General features: G+C 45.9%; 1 protein-coding gene and 13 pseudogenes across 42 annotated transcripts in view; all 14 read left to right on the forward strand.

The window, feature by feature from the left end:
- Nucleotides 1-315: 315 nt before the first annotated feature.
- LOC116939839 (uncharacterized) overlaps nt 316-26,930 on the forward strand; it is a 41,336-nt gene continuing 14,721 nt past the window's right edge. For 12 of the 42 annotated variants that reach the window (XM_076065207.1, XM_076065233.1, XM_076065229.1 and 9 more), the window contains exons 1-16: nt 316-1,776; nt 7,451-8,933; nt 11,136-11,204; nt 12,286-12,356; nt 13,440-13,510; nt 14,594-14,664; nt 16,024-16,094; nt 17,179-17,249; nt 18,334-18,404; nt 19,488-19,558; nt 20,908-20,976; nt 22,061-22,129; nt 23,211-23,279; nt 24,364-24,432; nt 25,517-25,585; nt 26,668-26,738. In XM_076065207.1, the coding sequence (XP_075921322.1) occupies nt 520-1,734 (1,215 nt within the window). In that variant the 5' untranslated portion in view covers nt 316-519 and the 3' untranslated portion in view covers nt 1,735-1,776; nt 7,451-8,933; nt 11,136-11,204; ... (11 more) ...; nt 25,517-25,585; nt 26,668-26,738. Of the gene's footprint in view, nt 1,777-7,450; nt 8,934-10,391; nt 10,517-11,135; nt 11,205-12,285; nt 12,357-13,439; nt 13,511-14,593; nt 14,665-16,023; nt 16,095-17,178; nt 17,250-18,333; nt 18,405-19,487; nt 19,559-20,907; nt 20,977-22,060; nt 22,130-23,210; nt 23,280-24,363; nt 24,433-25,516; nt 25,586-26,667; nt 26,739-26,930 lie in introns of all 42 variants that reach the window. The other 30 variants (XM_076065244.1, XM_076065252.1, XM_076065209.1 and 27 more) reach the window with 29 other exon arrangements.
- On the forward strand, nt 7,247-7,332 carry LOC116940116 (small nucleolar RNA SNORD53/SNORD92; annotated as a pseudogene).
- On the forward strand, nt 12,074-12,159 carry LOC116940141 (small nucleolar RNA SNORD53/SNORD92; annotated as a pseudogene).
- LOC116940142 (small nucleolar RNA SNORD53/SNORD92) lies at nt 14,385-14,470 on the forward strand (annotated as a pseudogene).
- Nucleotides 15,809-15,894, forward strand: LOC116940143 (small nucleolar RNA SNORD53/SNORD92; annotated as a pseudogene).
- Nucleotides 16,970-17,055, forward strand: LOC116940144 (small nucleolar RNA SNORD53/SNORD92; annotated as a pseudogene).
- Nucleotides 18,125-18,210, forward strand: LOC142924045 (small nucleolar RNA SNORD53/SNORD92; annotated as a pseudogene).
- On the forward strand, nt 19,279-19,364 carry LOC142924046 (small nucleolar RNA SNORD53/SNORD92; annotated as a pseudogene).
- Nucleotides 20,699-20,784, forward strand: LOC116940127 (small nucleolar RNA SNORD53/SNORD92; annotated as a pseudogene).
- Nucleotides 21,849-21,934, forward strand: LOC116940126 (small nucleolar RNA SNORD53/SNORD92; annotated as a pseudogene).
- On the forward strand, nt 23,002-23,087 carry LOC116940134 (small nucleolar RNA SNORD53/SNORD92; annotated as a pseudogene).
- Nucleotides 24,155-24,240, forward strand: LOC116940128 (small nucleolar RNA SNORD53/SNORD92; annotated as a pseudogene).
- Nucleotides 25,305-25,390, forward strand: LOC116940139 (small nucleolar RNA SNORD53/SNORD92; annotated as a pseudogene).
- LOC116940130 (small nucleolar RNA SNORD53/SNORD92) lies at nt 26,459-26,544 on the forward strand (annotated as a pseudogene).

Here is a 26,930-nt window from a genome sequence, read left to right on the forward strand (position 1 = left end):
GAGAGAGAGGGGGGGTCCCGTGGTGGTGAGAGAGAGGGGGGGTCCCGTGGTGGTGAGAGAGAGGGGGGGTCCCGTGGTGGTGAGAGAGAGGGGGGGTCCCGTGGTGGTGAGAGAGAGGGGGGGTCCCGTGGTGGTGAGAGAGAGGGGGGGTCCCGTGGTGGTGAGAGAGAGGGGGGGTCCCGTGGTGGTGAGAGAGAGGGGGGGTCCCGTGGTGGTGAGAGAGAGGGGGGGGGGGTCCCGTGGTGGTGAGAGAGAGGGGGGGTCCCGTGGTGGTGAGAGAGAGGGGGGGTCCCGTGGTGGTGAGAGAGGGGGGTCCCGTGGTGGTGAGAGAGAGGGGGGGGGGGGTCCCGTGGCGATTCCCCCGCGGGATGTTACTGCCATGAGTCGCTGAAAACCCGCGTAATGGGCAACGGCAGTGAAACCACACTCCGCGACATTTTGAACATCGCGTGCTTGTTGCTGCTGCTGTAGAAGTTATCCGGCCACACGAAAGAAGTTACCGCCTAGCTGACCCTCGCCATGTCTGGGAAACGGAAGACTGAAGGGGCCGATGTCGGTTCGACGAGGAGACGTCGAACCATCATCACTATGGAGATGAAGATGGACATCATCAGGCGATCCGAGAAAGGCGAAACTTCTGCGGCCATAGGACGTGCACTAGGCCTCAACCGGTCGACGATCGGGACGATCATAAAAGATAAAGAGCGAATCGTGGAGCACGTGAAGATCGCGGCGCCTGTGAAGTCGATCATCATTACAAAGCAAAGTGGCGTGCTCAGCGAAATGGAAAAACGTTTGCTGATGTGGATCGAGGACCGGAATCGGCGGTGTGCGCCCGTAAGCCTCTTGCAGATCCAGAAGAAAGCGAAAAGCCTCTACGAGCATTTGAAGCCGAAGGTTGGCGAAGGCGAGGGTGCGAGCAAAAGTGACAAGTTCGTCGCGAGTCGCGGATGGTTTCACAGGTTTAAGGCGAGGGCGAATTTGCGCCACGTTAAATTGAGTGCGGCGAGTGGTCGTGTTGAAGCTGCAGCAGCAGGGACCACAGCAGCAGCTGCTGCAGCTGCAGCAGCTCGTGAATGCCCAGAAGGTTGGGCCGATACGATGAGCGAGGAGGAGGGCTTCAGTGCCCAGCAGGCGTTGAACGTGGACGAGACGGGAAGTTTCTGTAAGAAGACGCCTGGTCGCACCTACATCGCCAAAGAGGAGGACGACGAGACGACTGCCCCACGCCTTGTAGCTGCTGCGGACGATCCCGGCGCGGCTGGGGACACCGCGGACACGGCCGCTGACGAAGTGGCGGAGTTGGGAAAGCAACTTAAGCCGGAGCTTGAGGCTGACGATGCTCAGCAGTTGCTCGGCAGCCATTCGCAAGAGCTAACCAACGTGAATGTCGTGGAACTTGAGGCGCAGACGCTTGCGGGCGAAGCCGAGGTCGCTGACGTTACGGAGCCAAAGAGATTCAAAACCAAACAATTGGCGGAAGCTTTCGGGCACTTTGAAGTTGGCTTGGCTCTGCTTGAGGCGCAAGACCCCGACGCGTCTCGGTTCGTCAACGTCGCCAGAGTTGTGTGCGGTGGACTGAGTTGCTACAAAAAGATTTATGAAGAAGAAGAAAAGAAGGTTGAAAGGGAGCCAGAGCCGACAACATCAACATCGTCAGCAATAACTCCAGAAAAGTCTCCCGAAGGGTGTCCTGCATCGTCCTCGCCTGCATCGCAGTCTCTTTACAATTAGGCATCTATCCGACACAAGCAAGCCAGCATGAGTGTACTCAAGGTAAAGAAAACACGGGAGTTTTATGTTCTATTTACTATATTATATTTGTAAAATGTTACGTGCAAATGTAGGACGATTCTTACGAGTTTAACAACAATGATTCCCTTTTTCAACGGTTTTACTTATCTTGACTCCTATGTTTGTCGTGGTCAAATCTTGTTATCAAAATTCCGGCCACTTCCCGTTGTCCAATCAATTCCACATTTTGCACACGTACTCAGATCCGGTGACAATGCATGTCTGTATCAAAATCGGCATCAATTGATTCGCTACTTTAAAGCAATTAACATTTTGTATGGACGCCTTATTATTTATATATATATTTGTGTCGGTCAAAAACGCCGCGGTTTCCTAAGCTGTGGCATCGGCTCGCACAAAACTTTTTTTTTTAAAGGAGTTTATTTGTTGTTGAACCGTAACGCATTTCAAAGCACCCGCCGTGTACGCATTTAAATACAGAACATTATTACACTTACTGTGTTACGGACTTGGGAACAGTTTGGTGGTGATGATAGTTGTTGGGGAGCGGCGGCACGAACCACCCGGCGACCCGAATTCAATTCCCGCTCACGGTCAACAACACCAGTGACGGATTACCTGAACCGTTGCTGGGCCTCCCCTAGGTCGACTCGGCCACAAATTAGTACCTGGTGCGGTGAGTAAAAACATGGGGAGACAAAGGCGGATGGCCGTGGTCCTGGCCACCCACCACCCCCCTCGTGCGCCGTGCCGGCCTTCACAGGGTGCTCCTCGCTAACAGCACTTGCCCCAACATTGTGTCAAGGCTACCCGGGGGATCTTTGTTGTTGAGAGGAGGCGCGAGGCCTTCGGGGGGGGGGGGGTCCCGGCTGTTCACTGGGACGCGTGGACTTGCTGGCTTCGCGTGCTCCGGTCGCATTTCACGACGCGTCTCGTTTCGCCGCTTCACTTTTTTAAATTCCCTCTCTCGTCTCTTACCCATACGCTCCAAATAATCGCCCTGCTCGCAGTTCAACGAAACGCGTTCACCCATATCTCTCCGTTGCATACAACGGCGATAGTGCTGTTTGTTGCTGGCCGCTTAATGGGGTTCTAGGCCTGTCCCCAGCAACTGTTCAAGAAAATATATCTCCAGCTTTATGCCAAATGTAAAAAAAAGTCGGCATTTGAATGGGCACTCGTGGCCCGTTGAATAGAAAACGTGGGGAGTCCTTCCGTGTGCCCAGTGGGAGCCGCAGGGAGTGTCCGTGGGAGGCCTCTTAGGCCCACGAGCTGACCACGAGGTGAACCTTCAGGAAACAGAGCCAGACATGGGGGGGGGGCACACAGAATGGAAATAAATGACACTGAAAATGCCTTAATTCAAATGCGTTTAACGGGAACATTTGTAAGGACGTTCGCTCATTCGTGAAGCAATTGTGAGCAAAACACAACATTGTGTGCATCGGTAATTAGGACAGGAGTGGGGATGCATCGGTAATCAGGATAGGCTGCAGCGTCTGTAATAACACTAAGGGGCCGTCCATAAATGACGTCACGCGATTTTTGACCCCCCCCCTTCGTCACACGGCGTCACAAAAAGTCAGACCCCCCCCCCTCAAATATGACGTCACAAAGCTCTGCCCCCCCCCCCAAAAAATATATATAAAACATGCTTCAAATGGGTTTAAACTATTGTCATTGCAGTGCGTAGTTAATGTAGCGCTGCACTCTAATGTTGTAGGAGAAAACATTCAAAAGTATATTTAAATTTTGATTTAAAGCTTTCGTGACTGCAGTAATTCATATTCTTAGTTTTTTCGGTAAAGTCACGTTGAAGAGAAACAACAAAAGAACAAAATATATATAAAACAATAAAAAATTCTCACGACGTTTCGACCATAACTCAAACGGTCATCATCAGGTGTGTCGGTTTGCATAAATGTATTTTGAAAACGGCATATTTATTTATATATAAAAATAACGTTTGCGTCACGCGCAACGATTGGCTGTTTGCCAGGACTAGTCCATCTATTTTTTGAAAAGAGGAGGGGGGAGACGAAATTTGTTTTATGTATGCTGTCTGAAAGCCACTGTAAGCGTGAACAATCAATCAAGAACTGAAATGATTTATCAAATCTTTCCAATGATTGCTAAGATAGAATCCATCTTCTCGGTTGAAATTGTCTCTGTGTTTGTATATGTGGATAGCCTCATGAACGAATCTCTCATGGAAGCCAGATGGCTTACAAAGAACCTCCGTCTTGGAAAAGTCAATGGCATGTGAGCCTACTGAATTATATTTAATTAAGTAGAACGTGTTTATATTTAAAGTTGCACATTTTGATATGACGTCACATTTCTCAACCCCCCCCCCCCTCATCACCCATCGTCACAATTGTCTGACCCCTCCCCTAGGTGCGTGACGTCATTTATGGACGGCCCCTAAGCGCTATTCACGTCTCTCTCGCTCTCTTACCATGCGCAAAATAAAGTTACACTAACTGCGGATATGTTTTCTTACATTCTCCGAAACAGTACCGAATGTGTTTTTTTTACACTTATTTAACTTGCCCTACTCTTTGGTTCTATTGGGTAAAGTCACGTAGGTAAAAAAATAACAAAAATCACGACGTTTCGGCCACAACACAAGCGGCCTTCATCAGGTGAAGGGACGAGACTGTCTGGAGGACAGCGCTGGAGTGAAAAACTTGCCCTCTTGACCGTTTATATTCTTTCAAATCTTTGACGCGTAATATCTCCGGATCTACGAAACCTTCCGAGCTGAATTTTTCTACACACAGACTCGCCGTAGTCTCGCGTGACAATTCAAGATTTCATTTTTAAAAAGTCTGGTCCAGGTGCCGCCAATCCTGGGCCTATTCGTGTTTTTTTGTTGTCATTAATACCCGTACATTCGACATGATAAATTTGCGTTATGCAAGCCACCCACTTTTATTCAGCACTTCAAATTTAATTAATTCTGTGGTCACTATAATGTATTTTCTACTTTTGAGTGCAAATAACAGTGCGTGCATTGATAAGCTTGATTTTTTTTAAACCATCATGGGACCTCCTTTGCCAGTACCAAAATATGATAATAGGGTTTTCCCTTTTTTTCTGGCAACAAAACAGGCGTTCAGATGTTAAAACACCAACCTGAAACCTTTTGGCGTCCACTGGTCGCACACCGTTTGAGACGAGGCTCAAAAGAAAGCCGTCTCTGGTGTGGACCAATCGGTTTCAAGGACAATGCATATACTATCAGTGTTATTTGTTTGCATTCTGACCACAAGCATTGTGGTCAGAATGCAGACATGATTCTTTGTAAAAGGTTTCAGTTTGGTGTTTTGACACTTGCTTTGTTGCCAGAAACAAGGGGAAAACCTATTATCATTTATTAAAGCGGTTTTAAAGTTATCAAACGGCTCACTCGGTGCTCTGGCGTTGCCAACATTGCTGCGTGACTGCAGTCGTGTCGGGCAGCCACAAAGTGACACGGCAAGGAGGAGGGAGGAGAATGGGGTGTGGGATGCCAAGTCACACAGCTGGCAGTCGTAGATAGATTCTCTCTGGGAGGAAACGAGTTTGACATTCATAACACTGATTTAAAGCTTTCGTGAGTGCAGTAATTCATTTTCAAAATACACCGTTTAAAAATAAATAAATTTATACAAACCGACACACCTGATGACGACCGTTTGTGTTATGGTCGAAACGTCGTGAGAATGTTTATTGTTTTATATATATATTTTATTGTTTCCCTTCAACGTGACTTTACCGAAAGAGCTAAGAACATAATATTCATAACACTGTACAGGTGTTTTGGGTTGGATCGCATAAATATATAAATGTGTCGTTAAACCCGCCACTACCAAACACAACTAGCTCACTAACTGGCGAAACGTCATACTCCTATTGTAAATGTTGTGGCTTGGCTCTCTAACACACCGGTGTGCTGTACTAGAAACGAATTGGCATGTTCTGTTTGTGACAACCCTTACTATTTGGCTGTGGCGGGTGGTGGCGGGTTTAACGATACATATGTTTACTCGATCTAACCCAATAAACCTGTATTATAGATGATATTGGTCGCGAAAGCCTTCGTGTTGAACTGAGTTTGCCATTTATTTCACCCGTGGTGCGGGCAGAGCGCTCCGGTGCGCTTTGCGGGTGGACCAGCACGTGTGCCCAGAACGCATCGTAACGGGAGCTCGTGTTCGTGAAGGAGCTGACCCCTCTTGGCGTGGAGCGTTTAGTGTGGTGTGGGTGCCAGAATCCGCCCGATGGTTTTTGCGAATTCACTGTTTCGCGGACACGACGCACTCGGTGGCCGCTTGTGAGCAGCGCTCTGCGCACCGTTCGTTAGGAGGCAACATATGCCTGGTAGTGCTGCTGCACAGAGCCCCTGCTCCATTGATAGCACCCCTGGTGATAATTTGAGCCTAAATACCGTACGCTCTGTTTACAGAGTCGCCCCGGGCCTATACAAGTAAAATAAGGGCGGTAACGCGACCAAACGAGGTTCTCAAGTCATAAAAACGTGCGTAAGGTGCAGTAAAGCGATTAAATACGTCCAGAATCAGATTCGATACCTGTTTACACTGGAGGAATCCGCTGAGCTGTGAAGCTCTTTTTCATCGATGTCCGGTAGTTGCAGGTCAGAGCAGGTCAGAACGTTACAACAACAAACAATACAACGTCGTGAGAATATTATTGTGTTATTTTATTTTATCAATTTATTATTTTATTCTCATTCTACGTGACTTTACCGAAAGAACCAAAGAAGATGAATACAAAAACAATTAGTTAAAACTATAGGAAAGGTACACAAAGCACTTAACAATTTATACAAACGTATTTACAAAAAATATATACAAACGTCCATTATAACTAGCAATTCTATACAAATAAAACATAAACAGGCAATTGATTGCAAAGGACGAACATTTACAAAGGATGAAGTTGGCCTGCTAACTCCACCTATAGTTACCAAATTAAATGGTTGCGTGAGTAAGTCTTTTGAGACCTAACTCACCATTTGTTATAGGCATTGATCATGGTATTTATGGCTAAAACTGTTGTATGTACTTGGCTTGACACTGAATTTCCAACAGCTACATCCTGCCTTACACAGAATATCACTCCTGAGTTGCAATGACCGCTGTGCGGTTTGTTTATTAGCTCATGCCAAATAGCACGTTCATTCCTAACACTCCACTGGAAACGTTCACTGGTTTCCGACTTTTAGAACCAGGTAATTGGTTATAAATGGTTATTGGTTAACAACCCGAACGTTTGTTAACCGGCTCCGTATGTATGTATGTTGAACTTATTTTGCACCGTAAGTAGCCAACCGTGCTAATCGGAGGTGTGGCGAAGGACAAAGGATCATTGGGATTTATTGTCTCTATGTTTTTGTCATTCTTTTAGCCATCTTAGTACTCTTTGAGATGCATTATTCCCAACAGCTATGTCCACTTCCTGCCTCACACAGAATATCACTCCTGAATTGCAATGATGATGCTTGTGGCTGGTTTCGCTAAACTCTTCTGAGAGGAAATGATGCCCTTGTGTTCCACTTGGCTGGCTGAGCAGTTCGCAGAGACCCACTCACTGTACAGAAAGCGTGCCGGTGCTAATTAATGACCTAGTCACTTCTTTTATGTGGTTCTATAACATGTGTTGGTGGTGTGCCTGTGGTTGTGATGTGCAGGTTCAATAGGCGCTGTGAGGAGGTGTTGTACGGAGAGCTTCTATTCAGGCCCACGAGCACCATGGCAACAGGTGCACTCAGTGACTGGTACCCCTTTTCCACTGGCACATCCGAGCCGTACAAGCACAGGGCCAACATGGCTCGTGTGGTTTTCCAGAGGTATTTTACCAAGCCAAAACCGAGCCATGCAGCACTGGGCTCACAAAACATTGTCGTAGCCTGGAACTAATCGAGAGCTCTTTGAGATTCAGTATTTGTTATTAAACTGAGAGCCAGATGAGATTGCTTTGTCCTGTTCTTTAAGCATAGGACACCACTCAGATTGACTACAGCATTTAATTAGGTTATCAATGTACAGGCAGTCCCCGATCTTGCGAACGTAAACTCGCACTTGTGAACTGAACCGCGGAACTATTTGGTTCGGCGCAGCGATCCTCCGCGCGATGAGTCTCAGCATCCCGCATAATGCGCAATGGGAGTGAACCGGTCGGCGACATTTTGCGTCCATAACATCGCATGCTGTTTATGCTTCTGTGCATAAGTTTAGATATCATTACCGACCCTCACCACATCTGAGAAACTGAAGGAACTGATGTTGGTGGGTTGAGGAAACACCGCACCATTACTAAGAAGGTGGACATAATCAAGCAGTTCAAGAAAAGTGAAACGCCTACGACCATGGGGATTAGGCCTTAACCCATCCACAATAGGAAAAATAAGACATCGAATTGTCGAGCATGTGAAGAGCTCGGTGCCTCTGAAGTCCACCATAATTACAAAGCAAAAGGAGTGCTGTGATCAGCAAAATGAAAAAACTGTTGCTTACATGGATTGAGGACCAGAATCGGCATCATGTGCCGGTGAGCCTTATGCTGATCCAGGTAAAAGCAAAACGTTTGTACCAACATTTAAAAGCTAAGCTAGGTGAAGGTGAAAGTGGAGAGTTTGTTACAATAGATTTAAAGCGAGGGCAAATTTGCGAAACGTTAAATTGAGTGGGGGAAGCTACTAGTGCTGATGTTGAAGCAGGTCTTGAATTTCCTAATCGTTTGGCCGATGTAATTATTGAGGAGGGGGGGTTCAGTGCTCAGCAGGTGTTCAACATGGACGAGATGGGAAGTTTTTGGAAGAAGATGCCTGATCGTACTTACATTGCAAAAAAGTCTATGCATTTTAAGCTGGCTTGGCTGTCCTTGAGGCACAAGACTACGACGCGTCTAGATTCACCAATGTCGCAAGAGTTGTCAACGATGGGCTGAGTTGCAACATAGAGTTTTATGAAGAAGATAGCATCTGTCCAAGTTTCCTTTGGTTGGGTTTTCATGAAGTTTGAAAGGTAACCAGAGCTGACCCGATCAACATCATGAGCAATGTCTCCGGAAAAGTCTCCTGAGAAGTCCCATTCACCATCCTCGCCTGCATCACTATCTTCCAATGAAGCATCTATATCTCTTACACAAGCAAGCCAGCATCAGAACTCGAGGTAAAGAAAACAAAACATTTTTTTTTTCATGTTACTTTGTTTTATGTGTTATTTATTCTACAGGCGTGTCGTCTCGCTTAACGAGTGAGATACGTTCGGCAGACATTGCTCGCTAAGCGAACGCTTGTTAAACGACCGTCGTTTTCCCATTGATGGACTCCTCCCATGTTAAAAGCTGAGATACGTTTCAACCCCAAAAATGTTACACTCTAGAACAACTTTTTTTAATATGAGAACTACAAATGACTATAATTGTAAAATAAAGTGAAACATCAAATGTAACGCCACACATAAAGAACCACAGTGCAAGATCCCCCAAATAGCCTACAATATCACCTTACAGCCACATTTGAAAAAAGACACTCGCTCGCAATCTCTCTCCACTCCATCACACAGATCCCTCGCGCCCTCTCACACTCTCACACTCTCTCCGTAACATGCACACCTCCCCTCCCCCAAGACAGAGATCCCCCTTATAGCCTTAAACAGACTGTTGGGCCAAGTGCTGTTGGCGAGCACCTATAAAGGCTGGTACAGCACACGAGGGGTCGGTGGCCAGCACCACGCCCGGCTGCCTTTGTTTTATTTGTCTGAGTGGCCCTACGGAAGGCCCAAGACGGGTTCAGATATCCATCACTGGTGTCGGCCGTTAGCGTGAATCGAAGTCTGGTCATCGAGTTCGTGGCGCCACGTGCTAATTGTTCCGCCACCACTCCCCACACCCACCCCTCATGCCTCTCACCCATTACAGTGCCACACGAGGCCCCCACCCACCACTCCGCGCAACCCCCCCCCACCCCGCAGCCACAGGCGTTTAATGCAACACGGCACAACTACCAAGCAAATAGCTGCGGGCCGTGGTGCACGCCCTACCGCCACGGGACGCATTTGATCAATCGGTCTCCACTTATTACGAGAATATTTGGTACTTTGACAAACAAATTGGGCTAAATTCAAATTGCTCTCGATAAAAGAATGCTCGTTAAGCCAGACACGCCTTACAGGATTTTTTTCCCAGTGTTACATGCAAATGTACAATATTTATTATTATTTATGAGTTTACCAATGTTTGTTGGTGAACCGTAGAACATTTAATGCCACTGTATGTTACTATTTAAATAGAGTACGTTATGTTCCAACTTACGAACCAGTCGACTTATTAACAAGTATCAGGAATGGAACCCGTTCATAAGTAGGGGACTACCTGTGACCATAACAGCACAAGAGTGGCGCTTAAACTGCTGGTCCAAAGAAAGGTGGAGGAAGTGAAGTTTCGATTACCCCTTAAGGGCCATCCATTTATTACGTATGCATGGAAGGGGAAGGATGGTTAACCCAGATGCGTACGCTTGCGTATGGGGGGTCGACTGACAATGTACGTATGCATAGGAAACGGGGTGGGGGGGGGGTGAAGCCTCGATAATAATTTGTCTACATTGGCCTTCAAATGAGCCACAGTTCAGTTTCTTCAGCTGTGAGACAAGTCCTCCCGGGAGAAGTGGGACTGTGGGAGAGGTGTCACTTGTATGCCACCGTACCCCTGACTGCAGCTATCACGCAGCTCGGCAAAATAAGTGGCCAAGGTACGCAACTTTAATGCTGTTTGCTTAAACACTTTAATATTATTAATCCTTGATCGTTTCTGCGTGGATTAAATATCCACCGTTCTATAGGATTCGGGGGGGGGGGGGGGTAAAAAGTACACGTGCGTACAGGGAGGGGGGGAAGGGTCAAGTTTTGACAGTTTTTTGCGTACGTACTAAATGGATGCCCCCTTACGGTACAAGTTGGCAATCAACTGTCAGCAGCTGACAGGCTCTTGAATTAACATAGAGCGAGGATTAGTGGGAAAACCTCAAAATCGATGACTCGCAAATGAATAAATGAGTAATCTAAACCTCTAGCAGCAGCAGCATTCAATGTGTGCATGGCTTGATGCTGAACTCCCAATGGCTACATTCAGAGTTCCCGCCTCGCACAGAATATCACTCCTGAGTTGCAATTATGATGCTTGTGGCTGGTTTCGCTAAACTCTTCTGAGAGGAAATTATGCCTTGGTGTTCCACTTGGCTGCATGAGCAACTCACAGACTCCAATTCACACTGTAATGGCAGGGCATGGCGATGCTTGTTCATAAACTCGTCGCTTGTCTGTAGTTCTATAACGTGTGGTGGTGGTGCGCTTTGTGGTTGCGATGTGCAGGTTCACTAGGTGCTGAGGAGGTGTTGTATGGACAGCGTCTATTCAGGACCACGAGCACCATGCCAACAGGTGCACTTACAGTGACTTGTGCTCTTTTTCCACTGAAACATCTGAGTCATGCCAGCACAGGGCCAACATGGTTTTGATGGTTTTCCACAGGAATTTTACGGAGCCAGAACCTAGCCATTCTACGCTGGCCTTACCAGACATCATCGTAGCCTGTGACCAATTTAGAGCCCTTTGAGATTCAATAGTTTGTCATTATTAACCCATCTGAGAGCCAGATGAGATTACTTCTTCCTGTCCTTTGTAGGACACCACTGAGATACAGTGCAGGGTTTATTTGGGTTAAATTAGTTTTGTTTGCATTGCAATTGGACATTTTTATCTGATAAACTTATTGAGTGGCCACAGTGAATAAAAACGTTAGGATGCTGGACATCAAAGATGATTGGTAGGTCACGTGTGGTGGGGTAAAGTGTGGGTACGCCCTCATCTTCCAAGATGTCTGGTCGGCATGGAAGAATAGACCAAATACCCCCAAGAACTTCCTCCAGTGAGTTCCTACCACCAGCGGTGTCGTGAGCAAGCAGTTGCTGAGCTGCACCTTCACCATTTACTGAGAAACGAGGGCAATGTACCACGTGGTGACTTAGACCGCTGTGCATTTCTTTTTGTTAGCACGTTCCAATCCAGGCGTTCATTCCTAACATTACACTGGAAACGGTTATCGGTTCCTGACTATTAGAGCCAGGTAATCAATTCTGAAAAGCCTCATCGGTTAATAACTCTACAGTTTAGTAATGGTCTATTTGTAAGGGAGCGTTAGGATTTGTTTTCTCTACATTTGTAATTATTTTAGACCTCTTAGTACAATTTTATATTAATTATACCCAACAGACATTTCCACTTCCTGCCTCACACATATCACTCCTGAGTTGCAATGATGATGCTTGTGGCTGGTTTCGCTAAACTCTTCTGAGAGGAAATGATGCCTTTGTGTTCCACTTGGCTGGCTGAGCAGCTCACAGACTCCAATTCACACTGTACTGGCAGGGCATGGTGATGCTTGTTCATAACCTCGTCGCTTGTCTGTGGTTCTATAACGTGTGGTGGTGGTGGTGGTGCGCTTTGTGGTTGCGATGTGCAGGTTCACTAGGCGCTGTGAGGAGGTGTTGCATTGACAGCGTCTATTCAGGACCACGAGCAACATGCCAACAGGTGCACTTACAGTGACTTGTGCCCTTTTTCCACTGGAACGTCTGAGTCATGCCAGCACAGGGCCAACATGGCTCTGATGGTTTCCACAGGAATTTTACGGAGCCAGAACCAAGCCATTCTACGCTGGCCTTACCAGACATCATCGTAGTCTGTGACCAATTTGGATCCCTTTGAGATTCAATAGTTTGTCATTCTTAACCCATCTGAGAGCCAGATGAGATTACTTCTTCCTGTCCTTTGAGTGTAGGACACCACTGAGATACAGTGCAGGGTTTATTTGGGTTAAATTAGTTTTGTTTGCATGGCACTTGGACATTTTAACTGAGAAACTAATTGAGTGGCCACTGTGAAAAAAAACGTTATGATGCTGGACATCAAAGATGATTGGTAGGTCACATGTGGTGGGGTAAAGGGTGGGTACGCCCTCATCTTCCAAGACGTCTGGTCAGCATGGAAGAGTAGACCAAATACCCCCAAGAACTTCCTCCAGTGAGTTCCTACCACCAGCGGTGTCGTGAGCAAGCAGTTGCTGAGCTGCACCTGCACCATTTACTGAGAAACGAGGGCAATGTACCACGTGGTGACTTAGACCGCTGTGCATTTCTTTTTGTTAGCACGTGCCAATCCAGGCGTTCATTCCTAACATTACACTGGAAACGGTTATCGGTTGCTGACTATTAGAGCCAGGTAATAAATTCTGAAAAGCCTCATTGGTTAATTACTCTACAGTTTAGTAATGATCTATTTGTAAGGGAGCGTTAGGATTTGTTAGCTTTATATTTGTAATTATTTTAGCCCTCTCAGTACAATTTCATATTAATTATACCCAACAGCCATTTCCACTTCCTGCCTCACACAGAATATCACTCCTGAGTTGCAATGATGATGCTTGTGGCTGGTTTCGCTAAACTCTTCTGAGAGGAAATTATGCCTTTGTGTTCCACTTGGCTGGCTGAGCAGCTTACAGACCCCAATTCACACTGTACTGGCAGTGCATGTCGATGTTTGTTCATAACCTCTTCGCTTGTCTGTGGTTCTATAACGTGAGGTGGTGGTGGTGTGCTTTGTGGTTGCGATGTGCAGGTTCACTAGGCGCTGTGAGGAGGTGTTGCATTGACAGCGTCTATTCAGGACCACGAGCAACATGCCAACAGGTGCACTTACAGTGACTTGTGCCCTTTTTCCACTGGAACGTCTGAGTCATGCCAGCACAGGGCCAACATGGCTCTGATGGTTTCCACAGGAATTTTACGGAGCCAGAACCTAGCCATTCTACGCTGGCTTTACCATACATCATAGTAGCCTGTGACCAATTGAGTTCCCATTGAGATTCAATATTTTGTCATTATTAAACCATCTGAGACCCAGATGAGATTACTTCCTCTCCTTTGAGTGTAGGACACCACTGAGATACAGTGCAGGGTGTTTTTGGGTTGTTAAATTAGATTTGTTTGCATGGCACTTGGACACTTTTTACTGATAAACTAATTGAGTGGCCACAGTGATGTAGCTGTTAAGATGCTGGACATCAAAGATGATTGGTAGGTCACATGTGGTGGGGTAAAGTGTGGGTACGCCCTCATCTTCCAAGACGTCTGGTCAGCATGGGAGAGTAGACCAAATACCCCCAAGAACTTCCTCCAGTGAGTTCCTACCACCAGCGGTGTCGTGAGCAAGCAGTTGCTGAGCTGCACCTTCACCATTTACTGAGAAACGAGGGCAATGTACCACGTGGTGACTTAGACCGCTGTGCATTTATTTTTGTTAGTACGTGCCAATGCAGGCGTTCATTCCTAACATTACACTGGAAACGGTTATCGGTTCCTGACTATTAGAGCCAGGTAATCATTTCTGAAAAGCCTCATCGGTTAATAACTCTACAGTTTAGTAATGGTCTATTTGTAAGGGAGCGTTAGGATTTGTTTTCTCTACATTTGTAATTATTTTAGCCCTCTCAGTACAATTTTAGATTAATTATACCCAACAGGCATTTCCACTTCCTGCCTTGCACAGAATACCACTCCTGAGTTGCAATGATGATGCTTGTGGCTGGTTTCGCTAAACTCTTCTGAGAGGAAATGATGCCTTTGTGTTCCACTTGGCTGGCTGAGCAGCTCACAGACCCCAATTCACACTGTACTAGCAGGGCATGTCGATGCTTGTTCATAACCTCGTCGCTTGTCTGTGGTTCTATAACGTGTGGTGGTGGTGGTGCGCTTTCTGGTTGCGATGTGCAGGTTCACTAGGCGCTGTGAGGAGGTGTTGCATTGACAGCGTCTATTCAGCACCACGAGCACCATGCCAACAGGTGCACTTACAGTGACTTGTGCTCTTTTTCCACTGGAACATCTGAGTCATGCCAGCACAGGGCCAACGTGGCTTTGATGGTTTTCCACAGTAATTTTACGGAGACAGAACCAAGCCATTCTACGCTGGCCTTACCAGACATCATCGTAGACTGTGACCAATTTAGAGCCTAATCGAGTCTCTCACCTTTCTGAAGAGATGCCGCGACTCTAAGGCGCCTTGTTCCTCTCACACAGCTTAAAGGCCGTAATCTTAACGTGGCTCTTTCACTCCAGCGCTGTCCTACCAGACAGTCTCGTCCCTTCACCTGATGAAGGCCGCTTGTGTTGTGGCCAAAACGTCGTGAGAATATTGTGTTATTTTATTTTATCAATTTATTATTTTATTCTCATGACACGTGACTTTACCGAAAGAACCAAAGAAGACAATTTATAGCCCTTTGAGATTCAATATTTTGTCATTATTAAGCCATCTGATAGCCAGGTGAGATTACTTCTTCCTGTCCTTTGAGTGTAGGACACCACTGAGATACAATGCAGGGTTTCTTTGGGTTGTTAAATTAGTTTTGTTTGAATGGCACTTGGACATTTTAACCGATAAACTAATTGAGTGGCCACAGTGATGTAACTGTTAAGATGCTGGCCATCAAAGATGATGGGTAGGTCACGTGTGGTGGGGTAAAGTGTGGGTACGCCCTCATCTTCCAAGACGTCTGGTCAGCATGGAAGAATAGACCAAATACCCCCAAGAACTTCCTCCAGTGAGTTCCTACCACCAGCGGTGTCATGAGCAAGCAGTTGCTGAGCTTCACCTTCACCATTTACTGAGAAACGAGGGAAATGTACCACGTGGTGACTTAGACCGCTGTGCATTTCTTTTTGTTAGCACGTTCCAATCCAGGCGTTCATTCCTAACATTACACTGGAAACGGTTATCGGTTCCTGACTATTAGAGCCAGGTAATCAATTCTGAAAAGCCTCATCGGTTAATAACTCTACAGTTTAGTAATGGTCTATTTGTAAGGGAGCGTTAGGATTTGTTTTCTCTACATTTGTAATTATTTTAGACCTCTTAGTACAATTTTATATTAATTATACCCAACAGACATTTCCACTTCCTGCCTCACACATTATATCACTCCTGAGTTGCAATGATGATGCTTGTGGCTGGTTTCGCTAAACTCTTCTGAGAGGAAATGATGCCTTTGTGTTCCACTTGGCTGGCTGAGCAGCTCACAGACTCCAATTCACACTGTACTGGCAGGGCATGGTGATGCTTGTTCATAACCTCGTCGCTTGTCTGTGGTTCTATAACGTGTGGTGGTGGTGGTGGTGGTGCGCTTTGTGGTTGCGATGTGCAGGTTCACTGGGCGCTGTGAGGAGGTGTTGTATGGACAGCGTCTATTCAGGACCACGAGCACCATGCCAACAGGTGCACTTACAGTGACTTGTGCTCTTTTTCCACTGGAACATCTGAGTCATGCCAGCACAGGGCCAACATGGCTTTGATGGTTTTCCACAGGAATTTTATGGAGACAGAACCTAGCCATTCTACGCTGGCCTTACCAGACATCATCGTAGCCTGTGACCAGTTTTGATCCCTTTGAGATTCAATAGTTTGTCATTATTAACCCAACTGAGAGACAGATGAGATTACTTCTTCCTGTCCTTTGAGTGTAGGACACCACTGAGATACATTGCAGGGTTTATTTGGGTTAAATTAGATTTGTTTGCATGGCACTTGGACATTTTTAACTGATAAACTTATTGAGTGGCCACAGTGAAAAAAACGTTAGGATGCTGGACATCAAAGATGATTGGTAGGTCACGTGTGGTGGGGTAAAGTGTGGGTACGCCCTCATCTTCCAAGACGTCTGGTCGGCATGGACGAGTAGACCAAATAACCCCAAGAACTTCCTCCAGTGAGTTCCTACCACCAGCGGTGTCGTGAGCAAGCAGTTGCTGAGCTGCACCTTCACCATTTACTGAGAAACGAGGACAATGTACCACGTGGTGACTTAGACCGCTGTGCATTTCTGTTCGTTAACACATGCCAATCCAGGCGTTCATTCCTAACATTACACTGGAAACGGTTATCGGTTGCTGACTATTAGAGCCAGGTAATCAATTCTGAAAAGCATCATCGGTTAATAACTCTACAGTTTAGTAATGGTCTATTTGTAAGGGAGCGTTAGGATTTGTTTTCTCTACATTTGTAATTATGTTAGACCTCTCAGTACAATTTTAGATTAATTATACCCAACAGACATTTCCACTTCCTGCCTCACACATTATATCACTCCTGAGTTGCAATGATGATGCTTGTGGCTGGTTTCGCTAAACTCTTCTGAGAGGAAATGATGCCTTTGTGTTCCACTTGGCTGGCTGAGCAGCTCACAGACCCCAATTCACACTGTACTAGCAGGGCATGTCGATGCTTGTTCATAACCTCGTCGCTTGTCTGTAGTTCTATAACGTGTGGTGGTGGTGGTGCGCTTTGTGGTTGCGATGTGCAGGTTCACTGGGCGCTGTGAGGAGGTGTTGCATTGACAGCGTGTATTCAGGACCACGAGCACCATGCCAACAGGTGCACTTACAGTGACTTGTGCTCTTTTTCCACTGGAACATCTGAGTCATGCCAGCACAGGGCCAACATGGCTCTGATGGTTTTCAACAGGAATTTTACGGAGCCAGAACCTAGCCATTCTATGCTGGCCTTACCAGACATCATCCTAGCCTGTGACCAATTTAGATCCCTTTGAGATTCAATAGTTTGTCATTATTAACCCATCTGAGAGCCAGATGAGATTACTTCTTCCTGTCCTTTGAGTGTAGGACACCACTGAGATACATTGCAGGGTTTATTTGGGTTAAATTAGTTCTGTTTGCATGGCACTTGGACATTTTTAACTGATAAACTTATTGAGTGGCCACAGTGATGTAACTGTTAAGATGCTGGCCATCAAAGATGATTGGTAGGTCACGTGTGGTGGGGTAAAGTGTGGGTACGCCCTCATCTTCCAAGACATCTGGTCGGCATGGAAGAATAGACCAAATACCCTCAAGAACTTCCTCCAGTGAGTTCCTACCACCAGCGGTGTCGTGAGCAAGCAGTTGCTGAGCTGCACCTTCACCATTTACTGAGAAACGAGGGCAATGTACCACGTGGTGACTTAGACCGCTGTGCATTTCTTTTTGTTAGCACGTGCCAATGCAGGCGTTCATTCCTAACATTACACTGGAAATGGTTATCGGTTCCTGACTATTTGAGCCAGGTCATCAATTCTGAAAAGCATCATCGGTTAATAACTCTACAGTTTAGTAATGGTCTATTTGTAAGGGAGCGTTAGGATTTGTTTTCTCTACATTTGTAATTATTTTAGACCTCTCAGTACAATTTTATATTAATTATACCCAACAGACATTTCCACTTCCTGCCTCACACATTATATCACTCCTGAGTTGCAATGATGATTCTTGTGGCTGGTTTCGCTAAACTCTTCTGAGAGGAAATGATGCCTTTGTGTTCCACTTGGCTGGCTGAGCAGCTCACAGACTCCAATTCACACTGTACTGGCAGGGCATGGTGATGCTTGTTCATATCCTCGTCGCTTGTCTGTGGTTCTATAACGTGTGGTGGTGGTGGTGTGCTTTGTGGTTGCGATGTGCAGGTTCACTGGGCGCTGTGAGGAGGTGTTGCATTGACAGCGTCTATTCAGGACCACGAGCACCATGCCAACAGGTGCACTCACAGTGACTTGTGCTCTTTTTCCACTGGAACATCTGAGTCATGCCAGCACAGGGCCAACATGGCTTTGATGGTTTTCCACAGGAATTTTACGGAGCCAGAACCTAGCCATTCTACGCTGGCCTTACCAGACATCATCGTATCCTGTGACCAGTTTAGAGCCATTTGAGATTCAATATTTTGTCATTATTAAACCATCTGAGAGCCAGATGAGATTACGTCTTCCTGTCCTTTTAGTGTAGGACACCACTGAGATACAGTGCAGGGTTTATTTTGGTTAAATTGTTTTGTTTGCATGGCACTTGGACATTTTTAACTGATAAACTAATTGAGTGGCCACAGTGAAAAAAAACTTAGGATGCTGGACTTCAAAGATGATTGGTAGGTCACATGTGGTGGGGTAAAGTGTGGGTACGCCCTCATCTTCCAAGATGTCTGGTCAGCATGGAAGAATAGACCAAATACCCCTAAGAACTTCCTTCAGTGAGTTCCTACCACCAGCGGTGTCGTGAGCAAGCAGTTGCTGAGCTGCACCTTCACCATTTACTGAGAAACGAGGGCAATGTACCACGTGGTGACTTAGACCGCTGTGCATATCTTTTTGTTAGCACGTGCCAATCCAGGCGTTCATTTCTAACATTACACTGGAAACGGTTATCCGTTGCTGACTATTAGAGCCAGGTAATCAATTCTGAAAAGCCTTATCGGTTAATTACTCTACAGTTTAGTAATGGTATATTTGTAAGGGAGCGTTGGGATTTGTTTTCTCTACATTTGTAATTATTTTAGCCCTCTCAGTACAATTTTAGATTAATTATACCCAACAGGCATTTCCACTTCCTGCCTTGCACAGAATACCACTCCTGAGTTGCAATGATGATGCTTGTGGCTGGTTTCGCTAAACTCTTCTGAGAGGAAATGATGCCTTTGTGTTCCACTTGGCTGGCTGAGCAGCTCACAGACCCCAATTCACACTGTACTAGCAGGGCATGTCGATGCTTGTTCATAACCTCGTCGCTTGTCTGTGGTTCTATAACGTGTGGTGGTGGTGGTGCGCTTTGTGGTTGCGATGTGCAGGTTCACTGGGCGCTGTGAGGAGGTGTTGCATTGACAGCGTCTAATCAGGACCACGAGCACCATGCCAACAGGTGCACTTACAGTGACTTGTGCTCTTTTTCCACTGGAACATCTGAGTCATGCCAGCACAGGGCCAACGTGGCTTAGATGGTTTTCCACAGTAATTTTACGGAGACAGAACCAAGCCATTCTACGCTGGCCTTACCAGACATCATCGTAGACTGTGACCAATTTAGAGCCTAATCGAGTCGCTCACATTTCTGAAGAGATGCCGCGACTCTAAGGCGCTTTGTTCCTCTCACACAGCTTAAAGGCCGTGATCTGAACGTGGCTCTTTCACTCCAGCGCTGTCCTACCAGACAGTCTCGTCCCTTCACCTGATGAAGGCCGCTTGTGTTGTGGCCGAAACGTCGTGAGAATATTATTGTGTTATTTTATCAATTTATTATTTTATTCTCATTCTACGTGACTTTACCGAAAGAACCAAAGAAGACAATTTAGAGCCCTTTGAGATTCAATATTTTGTCATTATTAAACCATCTGATAGCCAGATGAGATTACTTCTTCCTGTCCTTTGAGTCTAGGACACCACTGAGATACATTGCAGGGTTTATTTGGGTTAAATTAGTTCCGTTTGCATGGCACTTGGACATTTTTAACTGATAAACTTATTGACTGGCCACAGTGAAAAAAACGTTAGGATGCTGGAGATCAAAGATGATGGGTAGGTCACGTGTGGTGGGGTAAAGTGTGGGTACGCCCTCATCTTCCAAGACGTCTGGTCAGCATGGAAGAGTAGACCAAATACCCCCAAGAACTTCCTCCAGTGAGTTCCTACCACCAGCGGTGTCGTGAGCAAGAAGTTGCTGAGCTGCACCTTCACCATTTACTGAGAAACGAGGGCAATGTACCACGTGGTGACTTAGACCGCTGTGCATTTCTTTTTGATAGCATGTGCCAATGCAGGCGTTCATTCCTAACATTACACTGGAAACGGTTATCGGTTGCTGACTATTAGAGCCAAGTAATCAATTCTGAAAAGCCTCATTGGTTAATTACTCTACAGTTTAGTAATGGTCTATATGTAAGGGAGCGTTGGGATTTGTTATCTCTAAATTTGTAATTATTTTAGCCCTCTCAGTACAATTTCATATTAATTATACCCAACAGATATTTCCACTTCCTGCCTCACACATAATATCACTCCTGAGTTGCAATGATGATGCTTGTGGCTGGTTTCGCTAAACTCTTCTGAGAGGAAATGATGCCTTTGTGTTCCACTTGGCTGGCTGAGCAGCTCACAGACTCCAATTCACACTGTACTGGCAGGGCATGGCGATGCTTGTTCAATACCTCGTCGCTTGTCTGTGGTTCTATAACGTGTGGTGGTGGTGGTGTGCTTTGTGGTTGCGATGTGCAGGTTCACTAGGTGCTGAGGAGGTGTTGTATGGACAGCGTCTAATCAGGACCACGAGCACCATGTGAACAGGTGCACTTACAGTGACTTGTGCTCTTTTTCCACTGAAACATCTGAGTCATGCCAGCACAGGGCCAACATGGCTTTGATGGTTTTCCACAGGAATTTTACGGAGCCAGAACCTAGCCATTCTACGCTGGCCTTACCAGACATCATTGTAGCCTGTGACCAATTTAGAGCCCTTTGAGATTCAATAGTTTGTCATTATTAACCCATCTGAGAGCCAGATGAGATTGCTTCTTCCTGTCCTTTGTAGGACACCACTGAGATACAGTGCAGGGTTTATTTGGGTTAAATTAGTTTTGTTTGCATTGCACTTGAACATTTTTAACTGATAAACTTATTGAGTGGCCACAGTGAAAAAAAACGTTAGGATGCTGGACATCAAAGGTGATTGGTAGGACACGTGTGGTGGGGTAAAGTGTGGGTACGCCTTCATCTTCCAAGACGTCTGGTCAGCATGGAAGAGTAGACCAGTTACCCCCAATAACTTCCTCCATTGACTTCCTACTTCCAGTGGTGTCGTGAGCAAGAAGTTGCTGAGCTGCACCTTCACCATTTACTGAGAAACGAGGGCAATGTACCACGTGGTGACTTAGACCGTTGTGCATTTCTTTTTGTTAGCACGTGCCAATCCAGGCGTTCATTCCTAACATTACACTGGAAACGGTTATCGGTTCTTGACTATTAGAGCCAGGTAATCAATTCTGAAAAGCATCATCGGTTAATAACTCTACAGTTTAGTAATGGTCTATTTGTAAGGGAGCGTTAGGATTTGTTATCGCCACATTTGTAATTATTTTAGCCCTCTAAATACACTTATAGATTCATTATACCCAACAGCCATTTCCACTTCCTGCCTCACAAATAATATCACTCCTGAGTTGCAATGATGATGCTTGTGGCTGGTTTCGCTAAACTCTTCTGAGAGGAAATGATGCCTTTGTGTTCCACTTGGCTGGCTGAGCAGCTCACAGACCCCAATTCACACTGTACTGGCAGGGCATGGCGATGCTTGTTCAATACCTCGTCGCTTGTCTGTGGTTCTATAACGTGTGGTGGTGGTGGTGGTGCGCTTTGTGGTTGCGATGTGCAGGTTCACTAGGTGCTGAGGAGGTGTTGTATGGACAGCGTCTATTCAGGACAACGAGCACCATGCCAACAGGTGCACTTACAGGGACTTGTGGTCTTTTTCCACTGGAACGTCCGAGTCATGCCAGCACAGGGCCAACATGGCTTTGATGGTTTTCCACAGGAATTTTACGGAGCCAGAACCTAGCCATTCTACGCTGGCCTTACCAGACATCATCGTAGCCTGTGACCAATTTAGATCCCTTTGAGATTAAATATTTTGTCATTATTAACCCATCTGAGAGCCAGATGAGATTGCTTCTTCCTGTCCTTTGTAGGACACCACTGAGATACAGTGCAGGGTTTATTTGGGTTAAATTAGTTTTGTTTGCATTGCACTTGAACATTTTTAACTGATAAACTTATTGAGTGGCCACAGTGAAAAAAAACGTTAGGATGCTGGACATCAAAGGTGATTGGTAGGTCACGTGTGGTGGGGTAAAGTGTGGGTACGCCCTCATCTTCCAAGACGTCTGGTCAGCATGGAAGAGTAGACCAATTACCCCCAATAACTTCCTCCATTGACTTCCTACTTCCAGCGGTGTCGTGAGCAAGAAGTTGCTGAGCTGCACCTTCACCATTTACTTAGAAACGAGGGCAATGTACCACGTGGTGACTTAGACCGCTGTGCATTTCTTTTTGTTAGCACGTGCCAATCCATGCGTTCATTCCTAACATTACACTGGAAACGGTTATCGGTTCTTGACTATTAGAGCCAGGTAATCAATTCTGAAAATCATCATCGGTTAATAACTCTACAGTTTAGTAATGGTCTATATGTAAGGGAGCGTTGGGATTTGTTATCTCGACATTTGTAATTATTTTAGCCCTCTAAGTACACTTTTAGATTCATTATACCCAACAGCCATTTCCACTTCCTGCCTCACACATAATATCACTCCTGAGTTGCAATGATGATGCTTGTGGCTGGTTTCGCTAAACTCTTCTGAGAGGAAATGATGCCTTTGTGTTCCACTTGGCTGGCTGAGCAGCTCACAGACTCCAATTCACACTGTACTGGCAGGGCATGGCGATGCTTGTTCAATACCTCGTCGCTTGTCTGTGGTTCTATAACGTGTGGTGGTGGTGGTGCGCTTTGTGGTTGCGATGTGCAGGTTCACTAGGTGCTGAGGAGGTGTTGTATGGACAGCGTCTAATCAGGACCACGAGCACCATGTGAACAGGTGCACTTACAGTGACTTGTGCTCTTTTTCCACTGAAACATCTGAGTCATGCCAGCACAGGGCCAACATGGCTTTGATGGTTTTCCACAGGAATTTTACGGAGCCAGAATCTAGCCATTCTACGCTGGCCTTACCAGACATCATCGTAACCTGTGACCAATTTAGTGCCTTATGAGATTCAATAGTTTGTCATTATTAACCCATCTGAGAGCCAGATGAGATTACGTCTTCCTGTCCTTTTAGTGTAGGACACCATTGAGATACAGTGCAGGGTTTATTTGGGTTAAATTAGTTTTGTTTGCATGGCACTTGGACATTTTTAACTGATAAACTTATTGAGTGGCCACAGTGAAAAAAACGTTATGATGCTGGACATCAAAGATGATTGGTAGGTCACATGTGGTGGGGTAAAGTGTGGGTATGCCCTCATCTTCCAAGACGTCTGGTCAGCATGGAAGAGTAGACCAATTACCCCCAATAACTTCCTCCATTGGGTTCCTACCACCAGCGGTGTCGTGAGCAAGAAGTTGCTGAGCTGCACCTTCACCATTTACTGAGAAACGAGGGCAATGTACCACGTGGTGACTTAGACCGTTGTGCATTTCTTTTTGTTAGCACGTGCCAATCCAGGCGTTCATTCCTAACATTACACTGGAAACGGTTATCGGTTGCTGACTATTAGAGCCAAGTAATCAATTCTGAAAAGCCTCATTGGTTAATTACTCTACAGTTTAGTAATGGTCTATATGTAAGGGAGCGTTGGGATTTGTTATCTCTAAATTTGTAATTATTTTAGCCCTCTCAGTACAATTTCATATTAATTATACCCAACAGACATTTCCACTTCCTGCCTCACACATAATATCACTCCTGAGTTGCAATGATGATGCTTGTGGCTGGTTTCGCTAAACTCTTCTGAGAGGAAATGATGCCTTTGTGTTCCACTTGGCTGGCTGAGCAGCTCACAGACTCCAATTCACACTGTACTGGCAGGGCATGGCGATGCTTGTTCAATACCTCGTCGCTTGTCTGTGGTTCTATAACGTGTGGTGGTGGTGGTGTGCTTTGTGGTTGCGATGTGCAGGTTCACTAGGTGCTGAGGAGGTGTTGTATGGACAGCGTCTAATCAGGACCACGAGCACCATGTGAACAGGTGCACTTACAGTGACTTGTGCTCTTTTTCCACTGAAACATCTGAGTCATGCCAGCACAGGGCCAACATGGCTTTGATGGTTTTCCACAGGAATTTTACGGAGCCAGAACCTAGCCATTCTACGCTGGCCTTACCAGACATCATCGTAGCCTGTGACCAATTTAGAGCCCTTTGAGATTCAATAGTTTGTCATTATTAACCCATCTGAGAGCCAGATGAGATTGCTTCTTCCTGTCCTTTGTAGGACACCACTGAGATACAGTGCAGGGTTTATTTGGGTTAAATTAGTTTTGTTTGCATTGCACTTGAACATTTTTAACTGATAAACTTATTGAGTGGCCACAGTGAAAAAAAACGTTAGGATGCTGGACATCAAAGGTGATTGGTAGGACACGTGTGGTGGGGTAAAGTGTGGGTACGCCTTCATCTTCCAAGACGTCTGGTCAGCATGGAAGAATAGACCAGTTACCCCCAATAACTTCCTCCATTGACTTCCTACTTCCAGTGGTGTCGTGAGCAAGAAGTTGCTGAGCTGCACCTTCACCATTTACTGAGAAACGAGGGCAATGTACCACGTGGTGACTTAGACCGTTGTGCATTTCTTTTTGTTAGCACGTGCCAATCCAGGCGTTCATTCCTAACATTACACTGGAAACGGTTATCGGTTCTTGACTATTAGAGCCAGGTAATCAATTCTGAAAAGCATCATCGGTTAATAACTCTACAGTTTAGTAATGGTCTATTTGTAAGGGAGCGTTAGGATTTGTTATCGCCACATTTGTAATTATTTTAGCCCTCTAAATACACTTATAGATTCATTATACCCAACAGCCATTTCCACTTCCTGCCTCACAAATAATATCACTCCTGAGTTGCAATGATGATGCTTGTGGCTGGTTTCGCTAAACTCTTCTGAGAGGAAATGATGCCTTTGTGTTCCACTTGGCTGGCTGAGCAGCTCACAGACCCCAATTCACACTGTACTGGCAGGGCATGGCGATGCTTGTTCAATACCTCGTCGCTTGTCTGTGGTTCTATAACGTGTGGTGGTGGTGGTGGTGCGCTTTGTGGTTGCGATGTGCAGGTTCACTAGGTGCTGAGGAGGTGTTGTATGGACAGCGTCTATTCAGGACAACGAGCACCATGCCAACAGGTGCACTTACAGGGACTTGTGGTCTTTTTCCACTGGAACGTCCGAGTCATGCCAGCACAGGGCCAACATGGCTTTGATGGTTTTCCACAGGAATTTTACGGAGCCAGAATCTAGCCATTCTACGCTGGCCTTACCAGACATCATCGTAACCTGTGACCAATTTAGAGCCTTATGAGATTCAATAGTTTGTCATTATTAACCCATCTGAGAGCCAGATGAGATTACGTCTTTTTGTCCTTTTAGTGTAGGACACCATTGAGATACAGTGCAGGGTTTATTTGGGTTAAATTAGTTTTGTTTGCATGGCACTTGGACATTTTTAACTGATAAACTTATTGAGTGGCCACAGTGAAAAAAACGTTATGATGCTGGACATCAAAGATGATTGGTAGGTCACATGTGGTGGGGTAAAGTGTGGGTATGCCCTCATCTTCCAAGACGTCTGGTCAGCATGGAAGAGTAGACCAATTACCCCCAATAACTTCCTCCATTGGGTTCCTACCACCAGCGGTGTCGTGAGCAAGCAGTTGCTGAGCTGCACCTGCACCATTTACTGAGAAACGAGGGCAATGCACCACGTGGTGACTTAGACCGCTGTGCATTTATTTTTGTTAGCACGTGTCAATGCAGGCGTTCATTCCTAACATTACACTGGAAACGGTTATCGGTTCCTGACTATTAGAACCAGGTAATCAATTCTGAAAAGCCTCATCGGTTACTAACTCTACAGTTTAGTAATGGTATATATGTACGGGAGCGTTGGGATTTCTTATCTCTACATTTGTAATTATTTTAGCCCTCAGTACACTTTTAGATTAATTATACCCAACAGCCATTTCCACTTCCTGCCTCACGCATAATATCACTCCTGAGTTGCAATGATGATGCTTGTGGCTGGTTTCGCTAAACTCTTCTGAGAGGAAATGATGCCTTTGTGTTCCACTTGGCTGGCTGAGCAGCTCACAGACCCCAATTCATACTGTACTAGCAGGGCATGTCGATGCTTGTTCATAACCTCGTCGCTTGTCTGTAGTTCTATAACGTGTGGTGGTGGTGGTGTGCTTTGTGGTTGCGATGTGCAGGTTCACTAGGCGCTGTGAGGAGGTGTTGCATTGACAGCGTCTATTCAGGACCACGAGCACCATGCCAACAGGTGCACTTACAGTGACTTGTGCTCTTTTTCCACTGGAACATCTGAGTCATGCCAGCACAGGGCCAACGTGGCTTTGATGGTTTTCTACAGTAATTTTACGGAGACAGAACCAAGCCATTCTACGCTGGCCTTACCAGGCATCGTAGCCTGTGACCAATTTAGAGCCCTTTGAGATTCAATAGTTTGTCATTA

Source organism: Petromyzon marinus, chromosome 7, assembly GCF_048934315.1.
Source record: "Petromyzon marinus isolate PM22_M1 ecotype Great Lakes invasive population chromosome 7, UKy_Petmar_22M1.pri1.0, whole genome shotgun sequence".
Lineage (NCBI taxonomy): Eukaryota > Metazoa > Chordata > Hyperoartia > Petromyzontiformes > Petromyzontidae > Petromyzon > Petromyzon marinus.